General features: G+C 41.1%; 2 protein-coding genes across 3 annotated transcripts; both read left to right on the forward strand.

Moving 5' to 3' along the window:
- Positions 1 to 884: 884 nt before the first annotated feature.
- On the forward strand, positions 885 to 12840 carry gab3 (GRB2 associated binding protein 3; the record flags this gene model as incomplete). 2 transcript variants are annotated; one of them, XM_084374302.1, is made up of 10 exons in its annotated part: positions 885 to 1049; positions 4550 to 4850; positions 7806 to 7950; positions 8053 to 8492; positions 8591 to 8640; positions 9307 to 9553; positions 9835 to 9925; positions 10339 to 10423; positions 10965 to 11084; positions 11836 to 12840. In XM_084374302.1, the coding sequence occupies 10 exons, from the start codon at positions 885 to 887 to the stop codon at positions 11953 to 11955; spliced, it is 1764 nt and encodes a 587-aa protein (XP_084230428.1). In that variant the 3' UTR covers positions 11956 to 12840. The 2 variants fall into 2 exon arrangements, with proteins under 2 accessions (XP_084230428.1, XP_084230429.1); XM_084374303.1 differs by having other exon boundaries at positions 11839 to 12840.
- An 854-nt stretch (positions 12841 to 13694) lies between these two features.
- amer1 (APC membrane recruitment protein 1) lies at positions 13695 to 20889 on the forward strand. Its single transcript, XM_084372748.1, has 2 exons — positions 13695 to 14205; positions 15786 to 20889. Exon 2 carries the CDS (start codon positions 15893 to 15895, stop codon positions 18989 to 18991), a length of 3099 nt encoding a protein of 1032 aa, XP_084228874.1. The 5' UTR covers positions 13695 to 14205; positions 15786 to 15892; the 3' UTR covers positions 18992 to 20889.
- Positions 20890 to 21127: the final 238 nt, after the last annotated feature.

Consider the following 21127-nt stretch of genomic DNA (forward strand, 5'->3'; position numbering starts at 1 on the left):
ATGGCAGTGCTGGGATCTTATCGGCCTCCTATGCAAAATTTTAATCGCATGGTTATATATCATCAAGGGGCCTGATTGTTGCAGAAGCTGCTTGTGACTAAGACGTTACATAATAGCTTAAATGTGAAAAGTTCATGGAATGCATGAAAGCTATGTGCAGCATAAAATGGTGAACAGTCTCCAAAGAGGTTGAATCAATGTATGTCTGCTTTTGCAACCTTCTTACCATCTTGAACTGCTTCTAAAAATGTAATGTGGGAATCTGATTGAAGAGCGAGATATGTGACTCTTGAAGGCAGCTCAACACACTGGTCATCGACCTTTAAATTAACATTATTAACTTTTGACAGGGAAAAGCAAACTGATGCGTAATTGTAGCAGTAGCATTATTGTTATTATTTACATTACGTCCCTACCATGAGAGCTCAAAATGAAATAAGCCTCTATTAGTTTATCATTGAGCATCAAAGACGGGCTGCAGGTCGATGTTTTCATCAGTTACTCACTGTTAAAACCACTTCTGGTTTCTGTAGAGCTCAGTAACCACATTAGCCATCGCAACAACAATAAATAAGGAATCAGTTTATCGTGTTAAACGTCAAACTCCAGATAAGATTTTAACAGCTTGTGAATGTGACTTTGTGTGAGTACGTCTCAATCCTCAAACCTGTCAGAGCTCTTAATATTTTCTCCTTTAAAACCCCCAGAGGCCAACAGCTCCATCCACTTGAGAATACAAACACATAATTATCTCTTACTCTCTCCCCTTCTCTGTCTCTCCCTCTCCCTCTCTCTCCCTCTCTCTCTCTCTCTCTCTCTCAGTGTGATCAATTTCTTGACTTCCTCCTTTTGGAGTGGCTACGCTGAATACCAGAACACAGGATATGCTTCGCAGTGCTCTCAGTTTCACAGCAGCAGCAGCAGCAGCAGCAACAGCAGCAGCAGCCGTGAGGAGGACGACACGCTCTGCAGTCAAGATGAGTGCTGGGGATGTGGTCTGCACCGGCTGGCTCATTAAATCCCCCCCGGAGAAGAAACTGAAGAGATTTGTGAGTAGGAGTACACACCGGACGCTTGTTTATGTCCTCTGGCAGCAGTGGGAATGCCAGGTTATGCTGCTGAGCCTTGTGTGTGTGTGTGTATGTGTGTGTACGCGTGCGTGTGTGTGTGACGTTGATGATGACTTCAAAAAATACCGTGGGTTTGTGTGCTTTTGTTAAACTGAGCTGTCACTCAATGTCCTCTACATTATCTTCCTCATTTCTATAATAACGCCTTATTTGAGTGTTTTGGCTCATGGGCGCACTTCGCAGCTGTAACAACAGTGTGTTATGATATTAATAATGTGTTATTAACTTCACGCAGACATGAGATCCACTCCTGAAGCAAGTATATACATGAACAACATACAGGCTCCAGTGTTTTGTGGTTGTTGGGGTCATGTGATAACGTCGGGCTCTGCTCTGTGTGTATGTGTTTGTGTGATGATGAGCGTGCGTATTGTGAAACATGGGAAGTAATGTCAGAGGCAGTCAGACACTTCAGACCTAAGTGGCGAGCAGAAATAGTCCAGCTTTATGATGGCTGTTTGCACTTCCTCTGTACGGCTGTTGGAGGAGGAGGAGGAGGAGGAGGATGAGGAGGCAGGAGGAGGAGGAGGAGGAGGAGGACGAGGGCCATTTGTCAACACCAGTGCAGGGAAAGGGTGGGTGGAGGTGTGCGTGTGTTGATGGGGGTTCAGGGCGGGGAAATAGAAACTTATTTTAGCACACTATGCAAATCCTGTTAGTGCCAGAGAACAAAGTAAATACATGTTTTTCTGAGTGCTGTCATGACAGAAGCACCGTCTGCCTCATATTCAAATGTCAAACACGGACCATCAGCATTATGAAAATGGAGGTTATCTAGGTCAAATGTATCTTGGCCGATGGTGTTAACAAAAGAAATGTACAGTGCTGTGGGGGTGTTCACAGAGGTGTTTGTTTAGTTGCTGCAGCCCTTTGGTTTTATTTTGACGCGTCGTAAAGAAACAGAAGTATCGAAACAGTTCAGTTCTGTTGTCTCATTTTCATGTCAACAGTGCATTTCCACTTTCTGCCATGACAAAGGCGCGTTTAACAGTGTCCACCTCACTGCAACGTGTTGTGAAGCTGGCCCTCGCTCACAGTCACAAGTGAAGTGTTTCTTGTATCGATGTTTCTTCTCAGAGCTGGGCATTATATCGATGTTATGTCGTGATGTGAGACTATATATCCTCTTAGATTTTGGATATATCATGGCATAAGTGTTGTCTTTTCCTGGCTTTAAAGGCTGAACTTCACCAAAGTGCTGTATTTATCTGAATTTTCCAGACTGCTCTACTTGTTCTTATACTTACTTAGTCACTATATCCACATTACTGATGGATATTTAACAAAAACTTCTTGTGTTAATATTTTGTGTAAGTGCCAATAGTCATCACTACAATACTGTTTTAATATTGATATTAAATAGTGATATTTGATTTTGTTGGCCAATCCGAGCATTTTCGAGGTGCTTTTTAGGAGATTTGAAAATATCGAGATATACATCATGTATTGTGATATAGCCTTAAAACATTACAATATTATCTAAAGCAACATTATAGTGCAGAAACAAGTGATGGGGGGGCGGAGTGGCTCAGACAGAGACACCATTCACCCTATTACAAGACACTGTGCCATCACAATGACTTTGAAGCCGTTATTTTAAGGTGAAGAAGTGACATAATGGGGGCTTTAAGGGCCATAATGCCCAGCAATACTTTAATTGTCATATCCCTTTAAGGTAAAGTTAAGTCTTGTACCTACCTATACTTGAAAAAAAATGTTATATGTTATCATAAAAACCCTTTGTGACTGTTTTTGATAGAATACTAACCTCCGATCCCCGGGGTTACACAGGAAAGCTAAAATATTGAAAGTAAGCAGTAACAGCTCATACTAAGCATCGCTGATACTCACTTCACTGAAGACATTTGGACGCGTCACAGTGGGGACAACGTGTAAATAATACGATTGATGATGGCTGGAATCCATTTGTCTGCTTCAGTTTCAGGACCCTTGCATTGTGAATGCGGGCTCACTGTCATGCTGTCATACAGGGACACTTGAATAGAGCAGGGACACTGTTAATCTGATTAGTAATGCCTGCGTTTCCTGCTATGACGAGTCAAAACGTAAGCTGTGAAAAAGGCTCTAAATTATAATGCTTTAAAGTGTTGGAAACACGAACCTCAGCTTGGGAGTGAACGTTTATTACCGACCTTGGAGAGTTTGACAATAAATTAGAAAAAAAAAAATTCTAACTGAAGGCCCTCTTACCAGCATTTTTCAGAGTTTTCATCCAAAGTTCAATACATAAGTCAGTTCAGTCACATAATTACAAGTAAGCTACATCCACTGAGGAAGACCATGACCTGTGATTGAAGGCTATGGATAAAATGAGTAGGCGAACCATAAGTGGAGGTATTTTTGTCACTTTTTTTGTAATGCTATTTGTGATTCTCTTGTTAGAAATGTTCCTGTATTAAACATACATATCATCCAAAGTGGGAAAACATTGGGGCTTTAACTTGGAGGTAACATAGAGAAGATTGAACAGTGAAGTTGGTCTGTCTCTACTTGCTTTCTATTTTTCCAAAAACTAAACAAATAAGTAAAAGACATGGATCGGCTTCTACATTCGCCATCTACGTCTGTAAGAGGCACCAGGATATACGAAAACGACTTCTTTTAGTTTGGCAATAATGCTCCGCATTCGAAACGCCTATAGGATCAGATTGACATCTGTCTAGTTACGGTTTCCTCCTAAATGTGGCACTGTTATTGGCAGTAAGGGTGGTGTGTCTAACCATTTCCTGGTATGAACACACAACACACAAATTACCAACTGACTTGAGCGCGAGCAGACAACCCACATGCAAAAACTTTCCATACCACAGAACTATCAGGACAGGCAACGCACACAAAGCCACAACAACCAAGTGTGAACATGATATCAACACCTGAAGCGTTACAGTTCTTATGGCGCTGTTTAAATAATCACTGTTAATATATATGAAATATAACACCCACATGGCTGGGCAACAGTGAGGGCTCAGGTGCTCAGGTGTCGCATATTGCACGGTAGAGAGTTATAAATACCTGTTAACAGTTTCAGAATGAAGTTTTCAGTAAGTGCTCAGTAAAAAGAAGTGACCAAATAATGTATAAATACCTCTTTCGTTGTGTTAGACATTTTCTGCTAAATACAGTGAACTTCCTCTTCTCTGTACTTCTGGGAAATTTGAGTCAAGGTTCCGCTTACTGACCATATCAAAAGCAAAAAAAATCCAGTTAAAAGTTGCTAAGTTAGCTGTTGTGAGCAGGAGCTGTGATCGAATTCCCATGACTGGTCATGACTAATGAAACAGCGGTGGTGTGGGGGGGAGAGAAGGGAGACATTACTGTTAGAATTATGCAGCACTGTCAATAATATTGCAGTGTAAGGATAAAATCTAAAAGTAACTGTTTGTTCCTTTCTCCTGCAGGCGTGGAGGAAACGCTGGTTCGTGCTACGAAGAGGACGCATGAGCGGCAATCCTGATGTGCTGGAGTACTATCAAAGCAACAACTCCAAGAAGCCGATCCGTGTCATTGACCTGAAAGAGTGTGAGGTGGAAATGCTGAACGGGCAGCTCAGGATAAAGAGGGACTTCCACGGGAAGCACCTCTTTGTGGTGAAGACCTCATCTCGTGTTTTTTACCTGGTGGCCAAAACGGAGGAGGAGATGAACAGCTGGATCAGTAGCATCAGTCAGATTTGCCATTTCGGGAGCCCGGAGGACGCAGGTAAACACACACCTGAAAGATTTAAAGGTCCAGTGTTCAGAATTTAGCGGCATCTAGTGGTGAGGTAGCAAACTTCAACCACCGAAACACCCCTCACCAACAGGGAAAGGTCCGGCTGCACCAATTCTCGTTTTGGGCCAACCCAGGCTGGAGGCCCTGTAGTGTTGGGGGGAACTTGTATTGCACATGGGGAGATGAATCCTGTCATTAAATGGCTAAATCCCCTGCAAAAGAAAATGTAAGAGCTTCTAGCTTGTCTAGGTTCGTGCCATTAGAGACCAGCATGTAGGTTGCTAACTTGGAGGTTTTTGTTATTGTAGTTTCCCATAGTGAAGGGGATTTTACATGCAGATAGCAAAGCAATAGCAGAATGCCACCTAAAATAGCTGCCCAATGACATCCGGTGAGTCATACCAGGTCCTCTCGTGAGCCAGTTTTTGGTTTGTCCATTTTGGGCTACTGTAGAAGGACATTGGACTCTGTGAAAAAGGATCAGCTCCCTCTTTAGATATAAAAGGCTCATTCTAAGGCAGCAAAAGCACAATCATTCTTAGTTTCAGGTGATTATACACTAATGAAAACATAATCATAAATGAATTACATTTCTTCCAATAGATCTTCCTAAATCCTACACACTAGACCTTTAATCTTTTATTCAGTTTGAAATGTTGTTGTATTAAAGCTACACTTGGCAAGACATTCAGTTCTAAAATATAAAACAGAAGGTAATCCTGTTCAACCCGTGGTGGTCCAGGAGAAATCGGTGTCACTTGTTCCCACACAGGAAGTGGCGAACTAAAAATCAAACTTACAATGAGGTCAAAACGAACTCTTTATTTGTTGCGGTGGGGCTTTCTGTAAAAGCATCCACAGAACAGCAACATGCAGGCTCAGTTTACGGGCAACTCACGTGATACTTCAACATTAAGGGGGACCTCTTGTGCTTTTTCGTGTTTCTTTCTTTCAGTCTGCGCTTTATACAGGTTCTTGTGCACGTAAAAGGACTTGAAAATTCAAAAGGTCAAAGCCTGCACGAACAGCAGCTCCTCTCCGACACAGAAAACACTGCTCCACAACGCCTCGTCAATAGGCTCACCTTTCAATTCTGTGACTTTGTGACATCACACTACATCACCATGTCACACATTTGTATAATTTATGCCGAACAGCTAGTTTTATTGTGCAAAAATTCATGCTTCGTTGTCGTTGGCTCAGGTGTGTGTGAGCTGACCTTATTAGTCACCTATAAAGTCCTCAAATTCCAAATTTTTAAAAATCTTCCTGCAAAAACGTTCAGAAGTTCAGCTTTACAGTAAATGAGGAACTGTGCAAATCTGTTGTACCCAGAGGTGTGCTGATTGCTATGAACTCATGTTGTGCTATTATTTCATTTTACACATTGATTCCCAAAACATCTGGGATATCTCCAGGGTGTCGTAGGTTTGATTATTTTCAATAAAGCGGTATAGCGTAGAGTAGGTTTTCTTTTTTATAGATTTGAAAAAAACACCTGAAGGAAATCTAATGGGTTAATCAAGATTTGAAAAAGTAAATTGTAATCTTTCTGAATAATCCATGTTGAAGTAGCTAACTTTCGAAAACATTGAATCAGTTGAAGAAATCTAAAAAAAACAGTTTTAATGCAGTGTGCTAGCCACAGAGCTGTGGTCTTTTCGGACAGATACATTTCTCTAGAAGTCACACGCACTCACACGTCAAGACATTGTGAAACCATTTGATTCAAATCAGGCATGGTCTCCTGTCTGTAGCAACAAAAACAAATAAACGTTGCATTAATTGAAACTATACAGTTCTTTACACCTCGGCTTGAATGGAGGTGAATTCTGATGGGAGCTCTCGTCAAGCAGTGTACATAGTTTAATGACCGAAAGACAAAACCTGACCTCATAGTCTATCATAAAATCAGACTGTTGTCTGTTTGCAGGAGATGTTTCCAGTAGTTCAAAATGATGATGTTGCTACTAGCCCGATGCTGCAGCTGTATTCGAGCAGATAACGGCAGATCTACAGGGAGCCGAGGTCACATTCAAATGAACAGATAAATAATGAGAGTTTTGTATCACTTCCACGAACGTGCTTCAAGGCTGCACAGAATTAAAAGTCCTCTTTTGTGGGCTGATTTTTTAGCATTTCATTAAGTCCTGCTTTAACTGCCTTTTATTGGCCCGTGGCTGCTGTAAGTGTGTGAGGAGGGTTAACAACATATCTGCTGGAACACTGTCATCTGTGTGAGGGAGATAGAGCAACGGCACAAAGTCGCTGATATGGTGTGCGGCATGTTACTGCAAATCACATTGTGCTCTCAGAAAAACACACAAGCAGTCGATTATAACGCAAATTGTATGCACTCTACAAACTAAGCACTGTGATACAGATTATTGCTGTAGTTAAGTTGCTTTAATTCAGGCCTGCCCTGATTGCTGAAGAGTTCTGTGTGATGGCGCCTCATAACTTTTGCAGGAATATAAAAGGCTGTTCTGCGCAGACAAGCGGACACAAACATCTTTTTAAGGGTAGCAAATGTTTCATGAGAACATGCAAAGACTTTTGGATTTTTTTTGTCCCTTGATGGCTCTGCAGCGAAAGCCTTGACTCTGTGGCCTTGAGTGAAATGGAATGAGACAAATCTCTGAATGAGAGCCAGTCTGACTAAAAGATTGAAGAATATATAAACAAAAGAGGGAACAGGGCTCACGTGGGTCTACTTTCAACGTGCCTGCAAAAAAAAAAAAGAAAATGCCATTCCTCTTTTCAGATTCACCTGCTCCATTTGTTGTAAACACAAGTACAGGCTGGGAGAAACCAGTCTGTGTGGTGTATTGTTTGCATGCTTTAGCCAGCCTCTGGTTTCAGCAAGGTTTCTTATCACTCCTTAGTGCTTGTAACATTTCAGAAACTACATGCTCTCTGTCCCTGCCTGGTTGTTCTCAACAGAAAGCTCAGAAGAGGGCTTCCCCAACACCCCAACCCCCCAGCCGTCACCTGACAGCTCCGACCGAGTGTCTGTTACAAGCCAACTGGATCCCAGTCAACCACCGGACTACCTCTTCCTGTCAAATTGTGAGACAGGGAGTGTAAGGTATGTGCAGTCTGAGAGAAGACCCTCGACACAAGATGAAATGATGGCAATAGTTCATGTTTACCTAATAGACTGTTTTCATTTTATTCCTCATATTTGCAGACTTGACAGCTTTTCAAACTCTGAGATCTCTCTGGAGCAGAAGTCATCGGAAGATGCCTTCAAGGACATCATTCCTTCACCTCTTTACACCGATTCCTCTGCATCCTCCATCTCTCATCCAAGCCCAAGTCCGTCTCTTTTCGCCCATGGCAGGCTGGCTAACCCTCCCTTCAGCGCCCCGTCATCGTCTTCCTCTCCGCTACGTCACTGTGCCACAAGTGTCTTCCAGTTTGACAAACCTTATTCTTCTACGTCGTTTGAGTCAACGAGTGACGGACAGACGCCTCCTCCACTGCCACCCAAGCCCAATCACTCGTCAGAGCAGCTAAGTGATATAGTAGCTCACAGGCTGAGGCCGATGAGCGCGCGGCAATTCCCGAGCCATGCTTCGTTGTTTCCCCGGAGGACCTCTTTGTCAAGCCTGGACCATTTCAGGATAGGTAAGTCGTCAGTGTAAACCACAAAAAAAACCTGATTAAGCTGGGCCCAACAGAATGAACAACTTTCATTCATATTTCAATACATATTTGTGTTTCAGGAGATGCTGATAGTAGATTGATGAGGAACAGGAGGCAAAGTCTTAATTTGGTAAGAGAATCATCACAAACAGTACAAGAAAAAAAGTCTCACAAAGAATAGTTTGACATTTTGGGAAGAATTCACCTTTTTGACAAGAGTTAGATGAGAAGATTGATACCACTCTCTTGCCTGTGTTTTAAATGTGAAACTATAGCTAGCAGCAGGTAGCTTAGCTTAACACAAAGACTGGAAAGAGTATATTTCTCAAATGTTTAATCAGAACAGAAACCAGAGTTCCTGCTAGTGCTGATGCTACAGCCAGGAGATGGTTAGCTTAGCATACCATACCTGTGGTTTTTTGCTGGTTTCCTGACAACCCCACAGCAAACTCTCCAGGAAGTCACTGCACCTGGTCGCGAAATAGTCCGGCAAATAACTCTCACAACTTGTCATTGTTATGCTTTGATTTAACCAACAATATATAAAATGTTCATTAGTGAGCTTTAGAAGTGCTGGTGGACATATTTTGTTTTTTTTATTAGCGTTAGACACAGCCAGGCTAGCTTCTTCCCCTTGTTTCCTGTCTTTGTGCTAGGCTAAGCTAACTACATGTTTACTGTATCTTCACATTTAACATAGAGATGCTAGTGGTATCGATCTTCTCATCTATCTTTGTTGAACTATACGACGGTATAAAACACTTGTCTGACCTCATGCTGCTTTGTCTTTCACCAGCCTTGTTTGAATACCGTACGAATTCAAAGCTACGAGGATGAGTCCTATGTTCCCATGGCTTCCCCTTCTCCCTCTGTTGCCACCATCGAAAGTGATGGTTACATCCCCATGAGCCCCAGGTCTTTCAATTTCCTCAACACAAACTGCAAAGCTGAGTCCTCCACGGCTATCAGTCCTCTAGCGTGTCAACCTGGAGATTTTGCGCCACCTCCAATTCACCGGCATCTTAAGCCTCGCTTGAGGAGAGGTGAGAGTTATGACAGCACTGATTGGTTCACAAAAAACAAGGTTTTATGCGGGTTAGGCTCAAGGTCTCCATGATGTCCTTGTCTGAATACTAATTCCCAGGCATACAGTCATAGTCATCTGCTGTAAATGTCAGTACAGGATTCATGCAGACATCAGATACACACACTTTTCTCACACAGTGATTCTTACTACATGTCGCTGTTTGAAAGCAGGCCTTTCCCTGTGCACATTAGAAAATTACAGCCAATCTAAGTAATTTTGTCCTTTCTTGGTTGACAGCCCGACCTCCACCTCTTGACTTGAGAGGCCTCTCTACAATCACAGAATGTCCCACTCATCTACCGTTGAGCAGAGCAATGACTGAATCATGGTGAGAGAAAAGAAAAGTCTCTTTATCTTGTCTTTCCATCACATGTACAGTACCTGAACATGATGATAAAATCAACACGACCATGTGAAAATTTACGTTATAGATGTGAACTCAATTCGCTCCGGAGAGATTTTTTACCGTACCATTTTTCAACTGATTCAAATTTTAAATCATTAATGAAGTTAAAAAAACAAAAAGCATTGACAGCATCAGAAAGCATTAGCATCTTAGATCATGTTGTCTAGTGATCACCCATGCATCAAATTATGTAATACTTATGGGACTACCGTTACAATTCAATCTTTTTACAATCAAGACATCACCTTTAAATCTATACATTTTTCCTTGTTTATAAATAATACTCACCAAGCCCCAAAATAATATGTTGTTTAAATGTTTCTCTACTTTTGCAGCTTTTCAGCTAAATGTTTACCTCCTGAAAGAAGACTCGAGAACAGGGACAATTCAAGAGATGAGGACACAAACTGCACAGGAATGGTAATATCTCTATTTTCACTGGTAAAAACACATTTTAAACGACACATATGTTGTCTATAGGCTTTTTATCCAATTTTAATGATGTTGTTCCCTCTCTCTAGAAGAGATTGGAGGTCTTCATCCATTCAAACCTTTATTTAAGCCTTGAAAATTACTTAGGCCCGCATTTAGGATGATTTGCAAATTTGACAAAAATGTGCAAATTTGAAACATGTCAAACGTCAGTGTGGATAGTTACTGTGCATTTTGAAAATATGCTGCTCAGGAAATCGTAATACCACTGGGGACCTTCCAGGGTGTAACAGTGTGACGTTCCTGGAAAGGGTGCATATCCTGTGCAAAAACATGCTGATGAGCATCAAGTGGCTGCACAAGTAGCTTCTTATGTTTGTCTCAACTCGATCTGGAAAATGAACACCCTAATGCTACATTTTATTTCATTGATGATTGATAGTGATTGATAGTGCATCACATATGAAATTAGTTTGGTGTATTGAACTGGGAACAGTAATGATTTGGCATCGATGTCTTTGTCTGACAGGAGTCAATGCAACAGTTCTGTCACAGCTTCGACGGAGCAGTCCAAACCTGGGCGAGAAAATCAAACCTTGACTATTTGTCACTGGATTTCAATTCTGCATCCCCGTCTCCTGTGCAGAAGGTATGTTTTCTGATCAGATAAATTACATTGGTTTACATGAAAAAGTTAATATCCTCCATCTTTCACAGTGCCGACCACTGTGCAGCAGTAAAACCCATCAACAGTAACAGACTTCTTGATTTGCCCTGATCGGACTCTTTTGCTATCACTTTTTCTGTCACCCTTCCTACCTACACCACCTAAATGCTACACACTTTGGATGTTGCCAAGGCATTCTGGGAAATAAATAAAATTACTGTCTGAAGAGGAGAGAGGACACCAAAACCCACATATTAATGATCTTTGACATTGCAAAAGGAATTTTCTTTTAACTTAGCTCAGCTCATCCAGCCCACACACAAGTATATCAGTGGTGAGGTGAGGTGTCTGCTCAGAGCCCAAAGGATACTAGAAGACAACACCCACCACAGCCACAGTCTGTTCACCCTGCTGCAGTCAAGCATCTGCTGCCATAACACCAGACTACAGAGCAGCTACTTTCCTCAGGCTCTGAGGCTCCTGAACTCATCCTCAACACTCCGACATGAAAAGTTGATTGTTATTTATTAAGTCTGTATAGTTTTTGTTTTTTGTGTGTATGAACACAAAGAGGAGCATATTTTAGTTGTTCAAATACAATAAGTGCAACATGATTGGTCATTCGTACCAGTGAGGCAGAACCATGTTAACTTTGGAAACTGTTTTTTATTTTATTTTTTTAACGTAACCACATCACATCACTGTCTCCTCATCTGTCCCTCTCTATGTCCAGCAGAAGCCCTTTCTGTCTGATGACCACAGAGTGGATTACGTGCAGGTGGATGAAAAGAAGACGCAGGCGCTGCAAAACACCAAAATGGAGTGGAAGGATGTGCGGCAGTCGAAAACATAAATGGAAAATATAGTGTGTGATACAAAAATGAGGAACACTTGGTTTCAAGAAGACTAACGCACCAGCAAGAAGGACATCCATGAAGAGGACCAAAAACTATTTAAAAGCACTGAAAAACAATAAATAAACAAAAGCACAAGAGTAGAGGCGGACACACAAAATTGCACTGTAAAAACTCAATTAACTCTCAGTATCTGTACTGTAAATAATACCAGATTGTGCACTGTATCACACTGATTTTTACTGTAGCATTAAGATTCACCAAATTTTAAAAAGGGCACAATATTGCTTTATTGTAAAAACACATCTGTGAGACTGTAAATGTATGTATAGTAATTGTGACTGTAAAGAAGACAAATATTTTCATGATAAAATCTTTTTATATATATATATATATATATTTCTCTCCCTCTTTATGTATCATGAACCAAAATGATCTATCCTTAGCTTTCTCCTGCTCCCAAACTTGAGGCGAACTGTTCCCTCTGTGACCTTCATATTGAAGATGTTTTACACTTCTTTTTGTTCAGTGATTACAACATTGTTTCATGTATATCCCCACAAATGTCCATGAGGTTCGAAAATGGTATTTTTGAGACCAACCTTATCCAAATGACTTGAAATTTAGTTGGAGCAAAACATCAGTCTCTGTTTTCATGAACAATGTCAATAAATGCACAAAAATAATGTCCTCTTTTCAACAAAAAGGTGGGTAAAATAGTAACAGATCCACATTTATTTCACAACTCCTTCACATTTCATGTCTTTTTTTATTTATTGTGTTTTGTATATTTATTTAATTATATCATGTCTTTTGTCTTGTGTACATGTCTCCCCATGTGGCATGTTCTACTGTTTATGCCCTGATAAGAATAAATAAAGTTTATATTTTAAAGAAAACTTACTGAAAGTGTTTTCCTTAAAGGGTAACTCTGCTAACTGTGCGCATTAAAGTGTGTTTAAGGACTTGGTGAGAGCTACTGCATAGACTGTGTGAAAAAGAGTATAAAGCTTTGTTGTGGTTTCAGAGGGAGCTGTGTGTAATCTGCCTCCAGTGATGTCACTCATTGTGGGTAATGTAGGCACCAGTTGTTGGACAGCAGAACCAGAGATATCGCCATCACGAGAGGAAATGTATCATATTGCACAGCTTCCTCTGGAGACACTGTTATTACACATGCATTCATACTCCCCAAGATCTGTAAATTCATAAATGGCTGATGATTTCAGGAGGGATACATTATTATTAAACATGCAAGTATTTGAATTAAATATTCTATTATCAATACTGTTGTAATAATTGTAAATGTTTGTATTTTTATTATGCATTTTATTATTATTGGTGTCTTTATTACCCATAATGCAACTGAGCCACTGAGGGACATCACTAGAGGAAATTTATCAGATTGCACAGCTTCCTCTGGAGCCATATTTTATTTTCATTTTATTGTTTTTTAGTTTTTTGTACACATGCATTCACACTCCCCAAGACGTGTAAACACACTTCATTTGTAAAAATGGTGGTGTTGGCCTTTAATTCATAAATGGCTGATGATTTCAGCAGGGATACATTATTATTAAACATGTAAGTATGTGAATTAAATATAATATTATCAATAATATTGTATTAATTGTAAATTATGGTATTAATATTATTATCATTGGCGTTAATATCATTACCATTGTGTCATAAAAGACACGTTACACACATGTTGCGTCACTAACATGCGCCGAGGCAGGAAAGGAGATTTGGGAAATTTACCTGAGAAGTCTGGAGAGGAAGTCAGTCCTGCATTTAAACGCTGGGGTTATTGTGAACATCTCCAGGCAAATCGGCATGCGTGGCCCAACTACACGCATTAATTTAATCCTCGTGTAGATGCTCTGCGTGTTTTACACCATGCTGCTTTGCTGCGATGTGGTTTGATAACGTTAGCCACCGTTAGCAAGTGTCAGACTCACGTTACAGCCACAAACTGCAGGACACACACTGGTGAGTGAGTGAGTGAGTGAGGCTTACGTTGTTAGCAAGCATCCCGGCTAACGTTAGCTAGCTAACGGCGGCTGGAGACAAATGAAACCGTGTCCGGTCGAGACTACCCCGGGGCTCGAGTCAACTACAAGCCGCCCGCAGTAACGTAAAGTTAAAGACAAGTTAGCAGCAGCGGGGAGCATGCACTGAGAGGTACCCTCGTCTCCTGGTCGAGGAACCGACACCAGCTCCGTGCCGAGAGGTTTTGGCTCCAGTCGGTAAGTTTGTTTACTACGCGAGTCATTTAGCTCCATCGTTTGAATGTGCTAATGTGGCGTTTAGTTACAACGTCTCAGAGTATGTGTGTTAACTGGGCTGAATTAAACGCTAGCTACCGTCTTTTATCTATTTGTATACAGCTAAATATCGAGTTTTATTTGATCTGTGATGTGAGCTGTTAATCAATCACCTACATTGTGTAACTAAACATAAATGCACTGGATAGTATAACGCCAGTCTGTGTTTTTTTTACAGGCATGATTATAAGTAAAGATATACATTACTATAATGTTGTATTCATAGGTTTTTGATCTGTCCTCTCCCAAAACAGTGTATGCAACACGTATATGTAAATACACACAAATATCCAATAGTAAGGCAATAGATTCATGATATGAGTAATGGGCATCTGTGTGAAAATTAAAGAACATAGGATTAAATGAAAAGATAAAATGTTAATGTTATTAATGCACTAAGCTGGTAAAACCTGTGAGCATTAAACTGATGATGTGAATGAGTTGCACCAGTTTTGCTTTTTCATTTCAACAGACTGACACCACAATAATACCACACATTAATAATATTATTTACATGGGGTTGACTGACAAAAAAGATGAATCTTTAGTCGTCATCGTCAGTTATTATCTACTCCACATCATGGCGATGGGAAGTCAGATGATAATGCGTAGTCTGCAAAACATTTCTGGAGCCTCACAGCAAAAAAACGGTGTTGCAGCATTCTCCTGAACAACAGATGTAGGTGGGGACTTGTTTTAAAACGCACAAAAACAACCAGAACAAAACATAAAATGGCTCGACACAGCTCGTCCCGCGTAGGCCAAGTCTCCAGAAGCCCTGAGATCCCGAATGTATTTGAAAAGTATTATTTACACCATTGTTAAAGCCAGAAATGTTATGTGGACCACTAAACTTCATCTGACTATCCATCAGCCTGGGGGTGAATAGATAATGACTGCATTTTCATTTTTTGGTGAAGTTATCCTTTAATAGAGAGCGAGCCTACTTGGATTGAAGTTCTTAACCAGTAACAAACAAATCTAAAGTAAATGCAGTAAAAAGACCAAAACCTAGAGACAAGTAAGTCAATAAAACAACAGGAAACTATAGAGGCATACATAATGAATGCAGTCAGCAGGGTGGGGGCTGGCACTCACTACAGGTGAAATCATTGCAAGTCACAAATGCTTTAAACAAAAGAAATGCACAAAGACAATCAGCCTTACAAACATGGAGTTGACAGAGAGAAGACCGTGGCTCATGCAGATCCACAGGGACTCCACAGGGAAAATATGTTAAATATATGAAGTAATAATTACTTTTTTTTGTATATAGGGTGGAGTTATTTTAGCTGACAAAAATGTGACTCTCATCTCCAACAGTAACTGAACACACCTCAGGAAAAGAGAAGAAAAAACAATTTGTGGGTGGTCAAAGTAAAATAGGCTGATGTTGTGGCCGCCGTGATACAGATGAGCGTTAGAAATTCCAGGTTATAAATATGTGGCCAATGTTAAATTTGAATTTGATCATTGATTTTGGTGTGAATTTCTCAATACAGGGCTCGTATCAGATGGAGGACAAATTCACTGCAGTGATCTTCTCCGCTGATTTTGAAAACTTGGCTGCTATGCCTTCTCTTGGACCGATGTTGTAAAGTTGGTAGCCATGGCTTTTCGCAAGGGAGACGAGCTACCGAGTGACACCAAGGATTTAGCTCCTGTCCCCGAGCATCTGTCCCGACGTGGCCCTGATGACATTACGGAAGAGCCTCAGTCGGATGCGATGAACCCTGCGGTGAAATCGCAGAAATCTGGACGGTTTAGGAGGACTGCCCTGACATTTTTTGGAGTCCGTAAAAGTATCTGTATTTTGCCCAGTTTTTTCGGAGGAAGGAGTAAAAATCCGAGCAAGTGGTCTTCTAAGAAAGGCATCACCAAAAGCAGAACACATGACGGGCTCTGTAAGGTTGGTCATGATGACAATCTGAGATGTGGATACACCTCAGCTGGAGACCTTGAGTACCACAGCCAGAGGGACTCTGCTGGAGAGCTCCACAGCTGCTGCCACAATGAATGTAGTCACCCTGCTGCTGACGAGAAATCACTGACTCTCACTCGGCAGAGAAAAGGTTTGAGGGGTCTCTTTAACAGTTTTAAGTATCACAGGAACCACAGAAATGTTGGATTGGATAAAACTGAAATGATTGCAATGACTCCTCACTGCAAGAAAGAGGTGCCTGTTGTCCAGGACAACACCAACCAGTTTGTCACAGAGTGCCTGGGACCTGAGCCTGATGTGCCTGATTTTGCAGATGTTATATGTGATATTTCCATTGGTCCTGAATGTATTGATGCTGATGTGATGGCATTAGAGAAGAGCGAGGAGCAAGAAAGCCCAAAGTCTGAGCTTGACGATCAGATGAGTGATGATCAAGTGGAGGAGATTAATTCGGTGGCCGTTTGTGAATATGAGGAGATCTCTAGAGGAGACAGCGAGCCTTGTCTGAAACTTCATACCATGTCTGAGCCTATACTGAAGTCTGACACACCTGCCGGCTCATCGGAGCAGCTAAACATGATTTTTGGAGACGTTGCGTCGTTAAAGAGCTTTGATTCACTCACTGGCTGTGGGGACATTATTGCAGATCAAGAAGATGACAGCATCACAGAGAGCACCGTTTCTGGAGAAAGGAGCAGAAACGCAGGAAAAAGAGCCTCTTGTTTTCTCACTTACCAGGGTGGCGGTGAAGAAATGGCCTCCCCGGAAGATTTGGATGAGGAGTGTCTAGATGATTTCTGGGTAAATAACGAGTCAGAGGAAATTTGCTACACCTGCACCCAGGACCACACAGATATGACTGCTGACCTGACAAGTTCTCACAATATGGACCTACTCAACAGTAACAGTGCGGCGCAAGCCAGCGCTATGGACAATTCTTCAATCGCTGATGTGTTAACTCCTCAAAGCGAGCATCAAGAGTCAGTTCCAAATAGCGACGAGGGCTACTACGATTCAACTACCCCTGGGCCAGATGACGGACAAGAAAAAACTGACAGACTTAGGACAGACAGATTGCCCAGGGACAGTTACAGCGGAGATGCCCTCTATGAACTTTTTGCACCTGATGAGAGTCTCATCAGCCCACATTATGAAAACAAAGCAAAACTGCCCGGCTCAAATCAGTGCGAGTATATAAGTGAGCCAGTTGGTGTGGCAGATTCTGCCTTTGTTCCAGACATGAATCGATTACAGATAAGTGCTGAACGCTATGAAGTTCACGATTTTCTAGAGAGGCCAAGCACATGCAGTAAATCCTCGGGGTCAGGACAAATTGTAGTCGTTCGGCAGGAAATCGGCTCAAATAAAAACTGTAACTTGAATTCAAAATCACAAGCATCAATGAACAAGAATAATACAGAACCTGATGTGTTTGATGGAAAGGAAAACATGTCTGCTCCCACTGAAAGACGAGCAAAATCCACGAGTGCAGATAGTGAGAAAAGGCACAGCAGCATATCGTTCGGAAGCACGTCCGACCCAGATTTTGAAACATTTTGCGAACCCAAAGAGCAACATCTTGAGGAAAACAAGCCCGTGGCTTTACCGTACAGGAATATCAACCCTCAGTCTCCTGATCGTAGCAATGATGTAGACGATGGACAAACTGTGAGTTTCTCTCAAGCACTCGTGGATTACACGAAACACTCTGAGATGCTGAGTAACTTGCAAAACAACGACGTAGATGATTTGGAGACGAACTCCGCCTTCACCCCAAACATGCAGGCCTTACCTACCATAGTCACATTCGATGTAGTGGATATGCATAACGAGGGCGAATACGACGAGCAGATTCAAATGGAACTGGAGGAAGACATCTCGTCGCCCTATCAGGAATTTGAAGAAAGCTACCTACAAAAAGATGCATTTGCCGAATGTGACTATCAAATGTTAGACCTGTATGAACAGAACCTGATCAGTAACACATGGGCAATAGCTAGTCTCCCTCGGCACCGAGGCCTTACAAGAGTGACTCAGTCCATGCCTAATCCGTTGTCTCTAGACAGAAGAAGCAGGTCTCTGGACACAGAAAGCCTTGAAATGAAGATGCCTGACACATACAGAGAGAACAGAGCTGCTGTCATTTCTTGTTCTCAATCTGAAAAGGACTCTGAGAGAGATTCCTCACCATATTACAAAAAGAATGTACTCGTGTCTGCATCGGAGGTTAGAGACAGTAGCAGCATTATGGCCTTATCATGGCAAACAAGGTCAGAAATGGCTTTAAGCCTTCCTCTGGGGGATGAGGAAATCACTGAAAATGTGCAGGGTCTCAGTCAGTCACAAGTAAAACAAAAGATATTTTCTAGTTCATCCAGCAGTGATTTTTCTGACGGCAAACCGCAACATCTTTGCTCTAACACGTCAGACAGAGTGTCCTGTGATTTAAGTCCACAGGACACAGAGCTCTACAACAGGCAGTGTCACCTTCCCCTGCAATCAGATTCTGGTTCACCTCACAGCACCTTTGTTTACGCTGGAATGATGGAGCAGGTGTCAGATGGCGTAGATGAGGATATATTTTGTAACGCTGCCACTAATTTGCAGTCCTATAATCAGTGTGGTAAAGGCAGACCGGGGGCTTGTAGGGAGGGAGTATCTCACTCTGGGAGTCCTGTGAAGACAGGTGCGTCGAAAGAAGAAATGGCCGTCCTCAGTGAAACCAGAACAGCCAGGGATGTGGCAGCTTGCAACAAACTCCCCTAGGCAACCTTTGATTGAAAAGTCATACAGTTAGCATTAAGATCACATGTTTATGTGCCAGTTAGTGCTTTTTTGTTACATCCAAAGGAGTAATTGTTGCTTAATTTGTACTACTTGCACAACCGAGTCCTTTGAAGAGTTGTTGCACACTTTGATAGACATGAATTTGAAACCATGTGCCATCATGCGATGTCGAGCACAACGCTGTCTTATTGGGAAGTCAAAAGGGATTTTCTGCATTTGCACAGTAACCGTTGTTTGCTTCAGACACATCACATGTTAGTCCATTGAAAGTATTTTAGCAAGTACTTGTTTTATTTGCATCGAATATGCTCACAGATTCATCTCATTAAGCTATTCAGTTTTACTAGAATGTTTAAACGCATATGTAGCCTCAGTTTCCAGGTCTCTATAGTAATGCCACACTTTGTTTATTAGGTGTTCGTTAGCCTGGTTTCCATAGGACAGACACAATGGTGCTACCCCAGTCTTGCTTACCTTTCCCCTAAACTCTTGTATGCTTTAAGTGCCAGTTTATGGTTGTGTTGGTTGCTTTTCCACTGCCTCGCTTTGCTCCAGTAAGGTTTATGTTGGCCTGTCAGGATGCTCAAATTTAGCATCTGTGGCTGTTTTCTTAGTTTGTCTAATTTCAGGCCAGTAGTATCTCAAAGGGGAACATTACAGATCAGAGACGCAACAATTACTCGATTAATTGATTAGTAGATCGAAAGAAAGTTAATTACCAACTGTTTTGATAAGTGATTAATCGTTTAGTCATTTTTCAAGCAAAAATGTGCCAGTTCCAGCCTCATCAGGAGGATTTTCTGCTTTACTTTGTCATTTCTGATATTAAAAGAAGAGTCTTCAGGACTTGGACTGTTAGTTGAACAAAAGAAAAGCTTTGAATATGTTACTTTGGACTTTTGGATATTTTATAGACAAAACAAATTATCAAACGTAAAAAAATGTTTTTAAAAATCTACAATGAAAATGATTAGTTGAAGCCCTATCACAGAGTGGAATAGCTCAATCCCCAATATAAAACGTATTTTGATACCTTCATGACGTATATTTCAAATACATTACGCTGTTATTGCATTAAGTCTCAAAACATCTAACATGTAGTTCTTCCGCTCAAGCCAGAACAGGATCTGAAGGTGGGGGGGAAATGTACAGATGGACTGATAGTTCTTATATCTTAACTTAAGCTGCAATTTCATTTACACACTGTAGATAGCCGTAGTACTTTCATTCTCATAGCGCATTTCACACACACATTGAATGCAGTACATAGAAACAGCCATTTTATCTATGAAATGGTAGGAAACAATAGCAAGGAAAAAAGGATAGTAGTACCTCAACCTCATCTCAAACTTAGTGCGTTTGCTTCTGGCCTGACAAGCCGATCTGACCTTACTGTGGCTGTTTTTCTCTGGTCTCATTTTGTCGAACAGCTTGACCACCTGTGAAGTGCAAAATTCTTACTGAAATGATGAACTCCGTTATCACATTACTGCTCGTGGAATAAAAAAAAAAAAAGTAGTTTTGTTTGGAATTGAAATGTCAGAAGATAAACTGGTTTCATTCATTGTTTGTTTGACTGGTCAGAGGTGAAGCTGTCAAATGATGTCGTTTTTTTTTATAGTGTGATATTGAACAAATGTCAAAGGATTTGTATTTATATTCTCAGCTATTTGTACACTGTAACATTGTATTCAGAAAGGTTGTTACAACGGGCAATATTCTTTTCTGTTTGAGTTTTCTTTCCAATTTCTTCTTGTTTTTAATTATTGTTACAGTTACATCTATGTTGCATTAGGAGACTCCTCTTGAAAATCTGTTACTGTTTTGTCAAAGTAGAACACTGCCTTACACTAAAATAAACACGACAATACATGATATCCCCCCTTTTTTCATTTCTATCATTTTCTCTCACTTGTTGATATTGATTATGATGATGGTGGTTATGTTGCAACTGAAGTTTATTTCAGCATTCATGAGGCCAAACAAAGGCAGTAATGCTTATACATACACATTTACACTGATGCCTATTAGCAGTTTAGAGTTTGCATGTGCATGCAGGCCCCTTTAGATCAAGTAAAATTACAGCACACAGTTTAGAAATCACTGACACTTGTC

Source organism: Pagrus pagrus (assembly GCF_965226575.1).
Source record: "Pagrus pagrus genome assembly, chromosome: 14".
NCBI lineage: Eukaryota > Metazoa > Chordata > Actinopteri > Spariformes > Sparidae > Pagrus > Pagrus pagrus.